The 14,293-nt window shown below is 32.8% G+C and overlaps 2 protein-coding genes across 4 annotated transcripts; both read right to left on the reverse strand.

Annotated features, from left to right (window-relative positions):
* Window positions 1-202: 202 nt before the first annotated feature.
* On the reverse strand, window positions 203-4,192 carry LOC112706365 (probable ADP,ATP carrier protein At5g56450). The gene is made up of 2 exons (XM_025757633.3): window positions 3,209-4,192; window positions 203-1,178 (listed from the first exon to the last, which is right to left on the reverse strand). Exons 1-2 carry the CDS (start codon window positions 3,557-3,559, stop codon window positions 543-545), a joined length of 987 nt encoding a protein of 328 aa, XP_025613418.1. The 5' UTR covers window positions 3,560-4,192; the 3' UTR covers window positions 203-542.
* Window positions 4,193-8,388: 4,196 nt separating this feature from the next.
* Window positions 8,389-11,507, reverse strand: LOC112706366 (beta-fructofuranosidase, insoluble isoenzyme CWINV3). Of its 3 annotated transcripts, none has more exons than XM_025757636.3 (7): window positions 11,135-11,507; window positions 10,986-11,026; window positions 9,577-10,439; window positions 9,299-9,460; window positions 8,975-9,207; window positions 8,792-8,882; window positions 8,389-8,713 (listed from the first exon to the last, which is right to left on the reverse strand). In XM_025757636.3, exons 3-7 carry the CDS (start codon window positions 10,432-10,434, stop codon window positions 8,504-8,506), a joined length of 1,554 nt encoding a protein of 517 aa, XP_025613421.1. In that variant the 5' UTR covers window positions 10,435-10,439; window positions 10,986-11,026; window positions 11,135-11,507; the 3' UTR covers window positions 8,389-8,503. The 3 variants fall into 3 exon arrangements, with proteins under 3 accessions (XP_025613421.1, XP_025613419.1, XP_025613420.1); XM_025757634.3 differs by having other exon boundaries at window positions 10,986-10,994; window positions 11,135-11,451; XM_025757635.3 differs by having other exon boundaries at window positions 10,986-11,037; window positions 11,135-11,262.
* Window positions 11,508-14,293: the final 2,786 nt, after the last annotated feature.

Consider the following 14,293-nt stretch of genomic DNA (forward strand, 5'->3'; position numbering starts at 1 on the left):
TAAAAATGTGTAAATATATATAAATGTATATAAACACATAATAATTACTGATTTTTTAAGGATATGTTATGCTAGTTTTTCATAGCCTTTAGGGGATTCTTGTCTGCTTTGGGTTCACACTTGTGCTCTGTAGCAGCACGAGACAACGGTGTGGCAGTAGGGTCCTCACTTGTAGAAACTTGAAACATTGAAAACAGAACCAGAAAAATAACAAGTACATATATTTAAAGTTTAAACAGAAAAAGGGCAAGCGCTTTTCTTTTCTTTCTTGCCAATCACAACTCCTCGTCATATCTCTTATAATTGAAAAAATATACAAAGGAAAAATTGGTATATCAGAGCCATATGAGCAACATGGCATTGTTGTTGGAATGCCAGTGAAGAATGAAGACACATCATAACAAATGAACTGTAATTGAGCTCACTTGAACTTTACAAAAATTAATCCTAATCCTCATTTTAAGTGTATACCAAATTTGATGCAATGATGTAATTAGTCCTAGGTGTCAATGAAATCAATGAACGTTGGTAAGTTGGTGGTGTTACAATCTCCCCCAATTCATGAATTTCTTAACCTCATCATACAAGACTAAGATAGCTGCAGCACCTGTGCTTCTAAACACATTTGAAACCGTGCCGCGGTAGAATGAAGCCAACCCCTCTGTCCTATAGATCTTCCTCCAGCAATCCAGGGTGCTGTGGTACACCGGCCGTTCCATCCCCGACTGCATCATCATCCTCCTGCGAACCGTGTCTAATGGGTAAGATATCAACCCTGCCGAGGTTGTGACTGCCTGAGCTACCAACCAGCGCTTCCACAGAGCAATCTCCGGCTTGGATTCTTCTTCGGATAGAATCTCTTTTATTGTATCAAAGCCTCCAAAGTAAAGGCCCCTGTGGACTACCATTCCTTGTAGGGATGCAGGAAGGCCCCTGTAAATCCCCCGGATCCCGTCCTTTTCGAATATGGTAGCCAGGAAATGGTAGATGCCGCGAAACTGACGTGCATCTTTCCTTCCGATGTCAGCAGCAAGGCGGGTATGTGCAATGTCAAGGGGGTAGACTAAGATAAGTGCTGTACAACCGGCCGCAGCACCAGCGACAAAATTGGCAGATGCACCGGAGAAGAGAGTACTGTCATGAGAGTTTCCACCTCTTAACATGCACCTGTATAGATCCTGTTGAAGAAACAATTTATCAAGATTCTTACATTAACTATAACATTCTATACACTATGCTATACACTATCTTCTTTAATATTGCATATTATACTTCAATAAGGGCAAAGACAGGTAAGTTGGTGTGAATTTTATTTTCCAAAAATACCATCTATCATCTCACGACAAGAAATCCTCATTATTTTACAATTTACACGGAAAATATGGTCTGGCACCAAGCTGTGATCACCTTTGTCTGAATCACTCATGGTTAAAAAAGAACAAGAAGGAAAAGGAAACAGGGAATAGCAAAGCAACACAACCAAAAGTAGATTTCAAGGGTTCTTATGATTGCTTTTTGGCAATTTATTAACTAACCTTGGGGTCACTGTTCAAGTGTGGAATAGCTGGATTAGCAACTTTAGACTTAATTATCTTCCAAATAATCATGTCATGTCTTAGGTTAGGTCACTAAATACACAATAATAATGGCTGCATGAGTCGCATCTTATGCGAGGAACTTTGTTGTACGTATGTCGCATCTTTACTAAAGCATCAGCTTAAATGAGAATAAATGCTTAAATCCTTTCTGTTCTTTTTGTGGTAAAGATACTGCTGTTATTATACTATAGACCACTATCAGCAAAGTGCATTTGGCCAGAAAGAATTCCCATATTCTTCAGTCAGCAACTTCAATGAAACTTCACATAAAATCCTCCAGAGAGAAGATATTTTCCTTCCGAACAATGAAATCAGATGCCCAGCTCAGAATTCATCAGTTCCATTCACTCCCTTTAATTGTGATCTATAAATCTATAGATGTTTTGGAATCTAAAATGATGCTCCTATTTGCATCTGTTAGATTTTTTGTGGTGATGGTTGATGGGGAGAAAGAAAAAGCAGAGTGACGAATCAAATTACTTTCATCTTAAAAAAGTAACTGGTGATCCTGAAACAATCTACTTAACTAATCTCGAATTATGCTGAAACACTATATTGACTATGCTGGAGCTAAATAATAATTGGAAGGGAAAAAAAAGTTGCAGATAATTTGATAATTGAAAGCACACAAATTATCCTTCTCCAAAAGGAAATTCTCTTACGGTGCCGAAATGAATAATGAATCAATCCGTGTGTATCTAAGTTATGTAAGTCCCTAACTCCTATACTTAGCATCAAGACCTAACTCCTATTGCAAAACGTGCTGATCAATATATTGTTCTATTGAAAAATATTAACTGTAGTTATCTTATTTTGCCGAAACATGTTCTTTGTGGTTTTCATAATTTGATGCTTTTACAAACTTGCACTTGCACTCACTCACACCCATGCCCATAGATGAATTTGTCAACTGGTATTACTCTTAGTCCCAGCAGAAACAAACAAATTTTCTGGTCGTTGAGTACTTGCAGCTGTCTCAGTACTGGTCTCAATAACATGAAGGCAGCAAGGAATGCAGAAACATCTATCTGATATCATGCATTTCAAGAAAAATCTAACCTAAAGGACTGGAAAATGGAAACATCTAATAAAGTTAGGGAAAGAAAGAGGCATTTAATTAGAACTAGTAATCCTTGATAGCACCACAAAGACGGGAGGTGCAAAAATGTTGGGAACATGGAACAAACACCATCATGGAATACAAGTTCCAAATAATCATACAACAGATTCATTCACAGGGCATCTACAAGATGACATCATCCACCATTCTTCATTTTGTTTTCAAACATAACATAAACCTTTAAAGTAGTCTCTCACGCGACCAAAATAGTATGTCAACAAAAATGCAAATGATATATGACTGCAAATACTTCAACTCTTCAAGGACCATTTAACATTGAAGTAATCAGAGACTCACTGCAATGGTACATAATATCAATCAAACTCTCTATGTTTTCTAATAATATCACTCAAACTCTCCATGTTATATGCATAGTGTGTTAAGTTTCTTGGCTCAATTGATGGGGAATCTAATGCCTAAATATGGAAGATTGCCAATAAATTCTTTGGGGGGAAAAGAAAAAGAATGAATTTAAGGAAAGAATACAAACCTTGAGAGAGAAATTGAGTGCAACGGAAGGATAATAGCGAAGAACACTGCTGCCATTACCACGCCACAAAGAGAGAACGCCTTCTTCTCTAACAGTGCGGAGTATGCAATCAAACATGCCCTTGAATCTTCGACGCCCGCTCGAAACAATAGCCAAATTGCTCTCTTGCGTCTGCAGAAGAAGCTTGGCCCTCTCAATAGGGGCCACAATGGTGTGAACCACCCCACCCATCACCGCCCCAGCCATGAGATCACGGTGAAAGTTCACCAGCTTTGAATTCAACGACGATCTTTCTTGTTCTCTTCTTAATCTCAATCTTGCTCTTTCTGGGTCATCATCCTCACCGCTCATCCTTCAAAATTTCCCCCTTTTGCGTTCCTTCACCACAATACGTTCCTCTTCTCCAAGTTAAAAACTTTGCACAAAATTGCAAATACCCATTATTGGTTTTCCTTTAATAAAGAAACAAGGGTGCCCGGAGCACACCGCCTATGTGATTTCGTAGTTCTTCAAAGCAAGTTTGATTTTTTTTTCTTTTTTATAATTTTTTTAATACCTTTATCAATATCAAGAATCAGGAAAAGGAGGGAATCGTAAAAACGTGATGGGCTTCTATTTTCTAATGGTGATAGAGTAAATGGTTAAAGAGTGGAATGGGTTTCTTTTCTTTATCTTGTTTGTTCCATTTTGACTTTCCGGTCACGGCAGCCATGGATAAACCGATAGAGATAGTTTTGTTTCATTTTCATTTGTTACTGATTCTCTCTCTCTCTACTCTCTCTGACTGCGTGGATTATTCCACGTGTAGTGATCTACTGCTATGTTGGGAAGTTTTCAAATGGAAGGGAATGAAACCAAGAAAGCAAAGAGAATTGAATCCAGATTGTGAACCATCACAAGGCATAACAACTACTGCTACGTGTTTCATTTTCCGATCTTATCTCCATCAATAATATTTAGTTTGGGAATTTGAGTTTATCCAAGAATGGATATCAATAGTGATTTTTCCCTTTCTTTTCTTTAGGATTTTTTTAAAATAAAATAAAAAAATTATTTAATTTCTCAAACAAGGTATTTGAGCTTTATTTTTTAAAATATGCTTTTTTTTAATTAAAATAACTTTGCTGCACTCCCAATAAAATCTATATAAATTATGGAGTTTGCCGCACCTCCGACAAACTTTAAGGTGAGTTTGGCATACTGTATATACCTGATGGGACAATTTTCTTTTGTCTCTTTCTTTTCCAATCTCTCCTTCAATTTACTTTGTTCCTCTGTTCTGTCTTTTCGACGTCCGTAAAGTTTGTTGTAGACGACATTCTCAGTTTCAGATCAGTAAATAATAAGTTTGTTAGAGTTATTTTTTTTAATTTAATTAGAGTTATTGTTTACATGTTAGATAAAATTACTAGTTATAGGTTACATGTTAATTAGAGTTACAGATTTACTGTTTATATGTTAGTTAGACTTATTATTAACTGTTTACATGTTAGTTATATTTTTTATGTTATTGTTTTTAAGTATAGTTATTGTTTATTACCTATAACATGTTAATTAGTATAACAGAGTAAATTGTTAGTTAGTTTAGTCAGAATAATTAGTTTAAGTTGTGAATTAGAAGGTAATTAGTGAAATAATTAATTAGGTTAAGTTAGATTAGAAAGAAACATGATTAGTAAAATTTAGGGTTTAGTTAGTTATTAATTAGGATGTTAGTTGACGGCGTCAGTTAGTTGGGTTAAATTTAAATTAGTAATTTTATAAGCTATTATAGATTTAAATATATTTTTTAATAATTTAATTAACGTAAAAAGAACTGAATTCGGTGTATCTGATTTCATTTTACTAGAATGTGTTTAGATGGAGCAGTAGTTATTAGGCTATGAGGATACTATGTACAGATTGGATCATGCTGAGCACATTGCTGGCAGGCTTGACCGAATGGTACACTTTTTTCATTGTTGTTTATTTTAGTGTAATTAATAAACAGTGAACTTGTTATTTTATGTGTTCACCGTCCTTATTTTGTTAATTTTTTGTTTTCGTTTGGCAGGCACCTCAGATCTTGCGCACCAGGCGGAATTTGATGACACAGCCGCTGGAGCAGATTATGTCATATCTCAGATGAACCGAGTTTGAGTATGTGGCCTATATGGTCGAGTTCGAGCACAACTGGCCACTTGCGTCGGCGTTGATTGAAAGGTGGAGGCCTGAGTCCCACATGTTTCATCTACCATGCGGGGAGATGACTATCACCCTATAGGACGTGGCCTATCAGCTGGGACTCAAGATTGACGGTGATCCTGTGAGTGAATGCATTGGTGGGTGGGAGCAGTACCATTAGGGACGGACCATTGAGGAGTTATGTAAGTAAATTTTGGGTGTTGTTCCCGACCTAAAGGACAACCTATGATGGTCTTGACCCATCGATGTTTGCAATCAAGTATGAGGACCAGTGTATCTTCTAACCTCCCACTTTTCTTGCTTTCGGCGATATGTTATGAGTATGCTCCAATTACAACCGGTTCCGAACTGGATACACTGTGCATTGTACCTCAACTGGTCACTTTCTACTACTGTTGATGTTGTACTACTCAACTACCAATATGACTTTTTTCTTGTTCTTAAATTGTTGTCCAACCTCAAACTCGTTGTTTGGATCCTCTTTGAGGCCTCCCTGGGTAAATGACCAATCGGAAGTCAGTGTATCTAGATTCAACCTCGTGAAATGATTCAGCCGGTCATATAGTCGAGAAATGACAGGCTGTGTAGAGCGATTTGTGTTTCACCATAGTAGTTCATCTCTTCTTCCTTGTCACCATCATCAGGAATTTCGGGTGGTTCTTCGTCAACGTCGTCTCCGTCATCGGGGTTAATTTCATACTGATCCATCATCGGATCCCTGATAGTAGAACCATCATGACTTTTAACACCATCATCCATTAAGTCAACATCACAAACTTCAACATTAGACCCCTCTTGACTACCTTCAGGTGGCATATTTAGATCCACCATCGTCCTTCTGATAGTTCATCTAACAGCTCCACTCAACGGACTATCATCGACAGTATCTGCAGATGATCCTCGACCACCCAACTCAAGGAGAAACACGAATAATTCCAACAAATGAACATTTGTCCATCGGTTGTGCCATGACCTTATAAGTCATACGTCCTTGTCGTCACGTAGACGATACCTAATTTAAAACAATAGAAATATTTCTCATAACCTTGGCCTGATAAATATACTAGCAACAAAGAGAAGACAACTGTAACATACCTTTTATAAAACAATCTGCCATCTACTTTGGTCGGATATCTATAGTAAATTTTTTTTTATCCTTTTTGCCTCTTGTTGCCCGACGGAATTCAATATCAAATTCTTTAACGCTGTTAGATTGTTGACTTTTGGTGTCATATAGGTAATTATCGGTTGCCCCAATCTAAAAATGATAGAACCTTCTTCATCATACACTATTTCACCATCATAATGAATGGATAACAATGGATTCCTTGACATTGTAGAGAAAAATGTCAACAGTGAGAATGAAAGTGGACAATAAAATTGTGGCTCTTTGATCTGCTCTCCAACAGGCATACTTTTATTTTGGAAACGTAACATAGAGTTCACCCGAGAGTGCGACAAACTCTATATAAATCATATAGTTCGCCGGGGGTGCGGTGAACTCTATATAAATTATAGAGTTCGTCGAGAGATGCGGCAAACTCCATAATTTATATAGAATTCGTCAGAGGTGCAGTGAATTTGCCTTAATTACTAAAAAAAATTATATTATGAGAAATAAAGTTTAAATATCTTGTTTAAGAAATTAGATAATTTTTTATTTTATTTAAGAAAAAAAATCCCTTTTCTTTATCCTCAAATGAATTATTGCTATAATGATGAAGTATGAGGCTAACTTTTTTTAAGCCAAGGAATTGAGAAAGATGGTAAATAATGTGGTGTAATGGGTAGATGGTGTATATTTTTTAATATATTTTTTAATTTTAATTAATAAATTAGATTTTTAAAATGGACAAATAATAAAATTTGTAAGCAAAATCGACTGTTATATTTTATAGATATATTTACGTGAAGATGTCTTTATATAAAGTATTATTATAAATTATTAGATGGTTCAGTTAAATATATTCGGTCAATTATATTAAATTATCTAACGATTTATAATATTATATTTATATGAAGATGTTATCATGTAAAAATATCATCATAAAAGTATTTATCTATATTTTATGATACATAAATTATAACATCTGATTTGTATTGAAGTAACTTTTTTATTTTACTAAAATAAATTCGAGAGTCTGATCAACATATTTATAAAAAAATTAAATACTAAAATGACAAATTTGAGGGGTCTATTTTGTATGTTTAAAAATATTTAAAATTAAAATTAACAAATCTGATATTTAAATTTACATATTCTACATCATAGTAAAACACATCAAGTTTCAATAATGCTAGAAAATACTATTGGAAGGCGAATATCAAAATTAAAAAGTGAAAATATAAGTATAGTATAAAAATAATTAAAAAAATATTTTATATTATAAAAGTAGTATAAATATCAAATATTCAATATCGCAAAACTAATGATATAAGTAAAAGTGTTTTTATAACTAAGTCCAATTAAATTAGTATAAATCCAATAAAAAACAAAACCCCGTGCATGTGTTGTGGCATCTCTTTGTCTATTTTTAATACAAAAATTTTGGTTGAAGAACACAAAAAATTATTGACATAGCATAAAAAATTATATATATAGATATAAATTTTTATACATAACACAAATTTATCGATATAGCATAACAAATTTTATACATAGTATAAAATTTTTTATCTATAATATAAAAATTTTTGCTACGAATATATTTTGTTGGTTAAGTTGTGGTCCTTTAAAAATTTACGTGTTCTACATAAAAAAATTTGATACTATGCACTAAAATTTCTATATAATGCACCTAAATTTTTGTGTTATATATATTTTATTAGTTGAATATTAACGTTCTAAATATATGATTATTTAAAAATTTTTGTGCTTTAATTTTTTGAACATATATAAGAAGGAGAAGAAGATGAAGACTTCGATGACAAAAATAATAAATGAAGATGAAAAGACAAAAGAAAAAAAAAAGATCGAACTAGAGAAGAAGTTAAAGTTGACCAAAAAGAAGAAAAATACATCATCATTAAAAAAGTGCATATAACAAACGGACTTGGTTTGGAAATCTTGTGGCCACCTATATTTATTGATATCATAACTACTAAACCCTGCTAACAAGTTTTATAGCTCATATTTTTCACGTGTCCAATCTCAGCTTCCTTCATGCACCAGGCATTCAATTTTGAGATTAGTATACTCATTGTTCCATTGTTAAACACATAGAGATGTGCCTCATTGCCAGTAGCTAGCTTTGGATAAACTCTACTACTGATACAAACTCTTCCTCCTTCCCCAAAACTCTCAATAATAGAGTGGTCAATCTGCACAATAACAACAAGTATTATATCAGATTAACAAGATGAAACAAGGACGAAGTTAATCACAAGGAACCCACATACCAAGCTTCTAAGTGAAATTGTTCTGACATTAGAATCTACATCAAAGAAAGTTCCATATGTTGTTTTATCAAGGCCATTCTGCAGTGAGGACCTGTGAAGTTGTAAACCACAAAACTCCTTAATGAATTTCAATCCTAAAATATATTATATGAACCAAAAATATTCTCAAAGAAGCAACCTAACCTGCTTTGATCACTGCACATTAGGCCTACAAATTTATTGGATGTTTTGTATACTCTAAAAGAAATTGCAGTATGCTCTCTTAGGTCTTTTGAAGCTAAAGCTAATAAACCAAATGGCCCTATTATGCCACTCCTTGGAGCATTACTACAGAGTAGTTGAGGATCAACATCACTGAGATCAAAGGATTCAGCATTTTCTAGTTCAGGAATCTCAAACAATACCTCTATATCAGCCTGGTTAACACACAACTTTGGTAGTCACTTGAATATCTCTTGAGGAAAATCTGAGAAGAAAACACACTTTCATTTTAAATTTTTCACTTACCTGTGATGCAGTGATACCTGATACTTCAAGTATTGATCCACCTCTGAGTTTCTCTCCATTAATACTGATGTTCTTGCTTCGCAGTTTTTCGACTTCTTCGATTGGCCACTGTACTAATCGGTTCCCACTTTTGTTATCAAGCCAAACTTGTCTTGGAATTGACTGCATACATGATACATCAAACTATGATCCTCCATATCTTAATGACTTTAAAACAATGTTCAATGATGCTGTTTCATTAGGAGCAAGAGCAAAATGCATATCATGGAAAAGGATACCTGTACACCAGCCCAGCCTTTCTCAATATCATCTTTTTCGCTGTCGGATTCATTTACCCAACCCCACAATATTCTCCTGTTTTTAGCATAGTCAAAGAATGATTTGGAAGCATAGAATTTACCATAGTCATACCTCAAGTCCAAACTAGTTCCTGTAAATTTAGCATCAGCAATAAACCTCTCTTCATCAGAGAGATATTTTCCTACAAAATAGTAGTCATGTGCCATTCTGAGGTAGCCTACCTTGGCGACATGCCTAACACTCGAACTTTCGACAGATGAATCAACCCCATTAGTCCCATTGATGGACACTGGATAAAAATCCGGGCATTCACATACTCCAGTATTATCTGTTGCATAAAAAGGATTAGCATCTTCTAATTTCCAATTAACAAAATCCTCACTTTGGTACAAAATTGCCCTCCCCTGATCACCCTTTTGAGCACCAATGATTATTCTCCATTTACCATCCTTTCCATGCCAAGCAGTTGATGGATCTCTAAAATTGTCCACTTCAGCAACCTCACTAGGAATTATCACAGGGTTCTGAGTGTGTTTCACCCACTCCCTTAAAAAAGGGTCTGATAAGTTCTTTGGCATAGCCAAATTCTGAACTTGGTGCCTGTTATGATCAATACCAGTATACATGATAACAGGTTTTCCATCTAAGAGGATTGTGGCTGAACCAGACCAACAACTAATGATATCATATGCCTCACTTGGTTCAATAGCATTGTTTAGGTGAATCCAATTGATGAGATCATAGGACACTGAATGGCCCCATACTATTCCATCACCAAAAGTTGCTGCAGTAGGGTTATGTTGGTAGAAAAGGTGGTAAACTCCTTTGTAATACATTGGTCCTGTCACAGATAGATCAAAATAAGTCACCTGATCATACTTTTTGGATCTCATTGAAACAAGTAGTTCTTATTAAACTACTCTTCTACCTTAACCCATGATAACAATAAAGAAGTCTCGTGACCCACAAATTCAGCCTAACAATGTTCTATTTATATTTAGTTTTACCCTCATAGTTTACAATATACTTCAATTCAATTCAATCAATCAACAATCAATAAAAGTTCGCATTCTTTTCTTTTCTTATTCTTTCACAATTTTATCAGTTCTAAAGCTGTAGTTCACATTCCACTGAAACAATAGTTGTATAGCTTTATTTCATATTATGGGTCATTAGCAAAATCTCAAATTGAAGGACAATCTTGACAAAAGGCAAAATATCCTTATCCTAAAACAAAATTTGCCAAATTTTTTCTCCATCCATACTTTAGAGATAACAGAACAAGGACAAACACAATTTTATTATCTTATCTTTGTATCATATTTCTATATTTTCTACACTAAACATACTAACTAAAACATAGCCTTTTATATATTCAGAGGCTTACCATTAGGATCTGCATCATGAAGACATCCATGACCAAACTTTCTTCAGTGAAACTTGAAAAACCATATAGGAAAAGGATTAGTCAATGAAACAGAAAATAAATAATTAACAGAGATACATGTTTCTAAGCTTAATGGGGGTGTATAATACCGTTCATCCAATTTTGTGGAGGCTGAAAGTGATAAGAAGTTCGATAAGGCGGGTTTTCAGGTACCCTGTACTTGAAAGGATTGATAGTGTTAGTTTGTGGCCATGAATCAAATCCATTAGCAACGTTTTGCAGAAAAGTAAATAAGGCAAGTAACACTAATACTAGTGTTGCAGATATCTCCATGATGATAATTAGGGACTGAAGGGAAAAGTTAAGAGGATTACAGGAACCAAATGAACTGTGACAATAATCTTTTCTTTTTTTTTTTTTTTTTTTTAGATTTTCTCCTTCTTGTATTGGTGCTTATAACAGATATTTAATTTAGAATTGTTTGACTCAAGTTGTGTTCTTGAATCTTGACTATATAATAATCTAATGTATAATTGATTAAGGATAATGATTAAAAATTAGAAGTGAGGCCTACGCTAAACCAATCCGATTATTGAAGTGATGATATTGATAGCAAACCCTTCATTTGTTTATTTGTTTAATAATTCAGTTCTGTCTAATAATAGAGGGAGATAGTATAATATACTTAATCTCTTCAATAGTGGATTAAATTAATTGATTAATTATTAACATTTGTTTTTAGTCACACATGCTCATCACATAAACATAAAAAAGAAGAATTTTTTTTAGATAACTCTTAAATTTCTCAAATTTAGCTGAATTTTAAACTAAACTATATTTATTTATTTTTTTCTAAAGTTAGAAATAAGACTTAAATTTATGACCTTTAGATAAATATTGGGAGACTATACTATTTAAATTATAGCTCGTTGGCAAGTCAACTATATTTATTTATTGATAGTTATTTTTATAAAAATATCTTTATATGAAGATAATATTATAAATTATTAAATAATTCTTCGTATAAAGATATTTTGATGAAAACAGTCACCTTAGACCTTGTTCATTTTGAAGTAGATGTAGAAAAGTCAATTAGCAAATTAGCATTTTTTTTTTGTTTACCAAAACGGTATTTCCCAAATTCGACAGGTTAAGGACTAATCTGTCACGAATCTGAGCTCCATTTAAGGGTTTGTTGCTGATCAATAAGTTGGTGCATGCACAAAGTGGAGTTCGAACTCTCGACACTTGTTTAAGCGGACGAGTGAACTGATCATTCGACCAACCCAAGTTGGTTCAAATCAACATCTATACTCTATAGTGCCTCTATCCCTTACAGGGCATAGGCCCAAAATGGGTATTTACTAAAACGATACCATGAAAATTGTTTTAGTCGATGGGCTTGAAATTCAATTGGGTCCAACCCAAATATAGTATTGAAATTAAATTTTGTTTTAGATGAATGCAAAATATTGTCAATTTGTGATGATATTTTGATCCGGTCGGATTTATCATGATGAGTAAGGGTTCAAATTAAAGAGAGTTCACAACTTCATATGGCCTTTCCTTCTAAGGCTTTCGGTGCCTGAGGACCCCATTACCCCTTATAATAAAGTGGATAAATTATTGTATTGGCTTCATTTATATAATATAATTATTGAGATTGATGTAGATAGACAGTTAGTCTTTATATTTTATTGTCTCTCTCAATTAATCATATCCCACTATATATGTTTCCTATATAATTATTTTTGAGCTACGATCATCTATCTTTGATTGCTTATTGCCATGCAAGTAAAAGTAGTACCTAAGGATTTTTAGTTATTCTAATAAAGTGAAAATTCAGGTTTAATCGATTTCACGTGATATTAATAGTTGAGAATTGTTAAATAAAAATTAATCGAATCAATTAAATTATCTAACAACTCTTAATTATAAACTCCACGTGAAATTAACTATACCTGAATTTTCACCATTTAATAATGTATATCCACTGTCTAATTTCTATGGGATTATTATTCTGTGGCATGTACACATTTCTGACATCTCACTTTGAGACAGGTAAGTAGTTAAAGTTAACAAATAATTTAAAAAATTATAATAAATTTATAGATTCTTGAAAAATATATTAAATAAATTCACGATGAATTGAAATACTTGACTTATAAATATCTGATAATTTGTAATATCGGATATATGATTCATCCATTTATAGTAAAAAAAAATTAATACTTATTTGACACTATTTTCTTTAAAGGCCTATGCGTCACAAAATTTCTCAAAGATTTACATGTTTGATTACTGTTTAATTATTAAGAACTACTTAATTGTATGTATGTCTCACCCTTTATTTAGCTTATGCATGCAAGCCAAGATACTGCTTTCCTATGTCCAAGTTAGTATAGTTTGAAGTCGAGTTAATATTTATATTAGTATTTAAAGTTATATTCATGTCTCAATTTAATTTTTAAAATTTTAATTTATTTAATTTAGTTATGTAATTTATATTTGTAATTTATGTTGATTTTTTACCCTTTTTTGGGTTACAAAACTGTTAATGGTATATTGAGATGGATCGATGATTATTATACTAAATTTTTTAATGACTATCTGATGTAATAAATAATTTTTTTTATCTTACTCTTCTTATAAAATCTTTAAAATTATAATCCTAATTTTAGTTAAGGATTTAAAAAAAATTTTAGGAAAAAATTTTTAAATGGTACATCAAAAAATTGTTTCAGAGTTTAATGTAATAGTCATTAGTCTATTGTAAAATATTTTTTATAATAAAAATAAGATTAAAAATTAACATAAATCATAAATACTAAATTGAATAAATTAAAATTTTAAGTATCAAATTAAAACACAAATATAATTTCAGACAATAATCTAAGTAGTATTAACTCATTGAATTCTTATACTTGTGGAATCTTGATATAGGTATCGTCCAATCCCTTTACATTATTATATATGACTGAAATGTATATAAAGGAAAATCAAATAAAAGTTATACTCTTTGAAGTTGTATAACGAAAAATCAAATAAAAACTGAGACGATTTATATATAAGTATAATTTCCTTACCCATGTGTGGTAAGAATCATGATGATGAGAAACTAATTAAACTACTCTTGGAAGTGTGAGTGCATAAGAGGAAAAGCAGGTTTGCTTTTAAGTTTTACCCTACAACATATGCTGTTAATTAAAAGTTTATAATCAACATCTCATCATAATCTCGTGTTTACTACTTAGCTTTATCTCTACTTTTTAGGAGCAGAGAATGTTGGCCCGACGGCAAATTAAATC

This window comes from Arachis hypogaea, chromosome 8, assembly GCF_003086295.3.
Source record: "Arachis hypogaea cultivar Tifrunner chromosome 8, arahy.Tifrunner.gnm2.J5K5, whole genome shotgun sequence".
In the NCBI taxonomy this organism is placed as follows: Eukaryota; Viridiplantae; Streptophyta; class Magnoliopsida; order Fabales; family Fabaceae; genus Arachis; species Arachis hypogaea.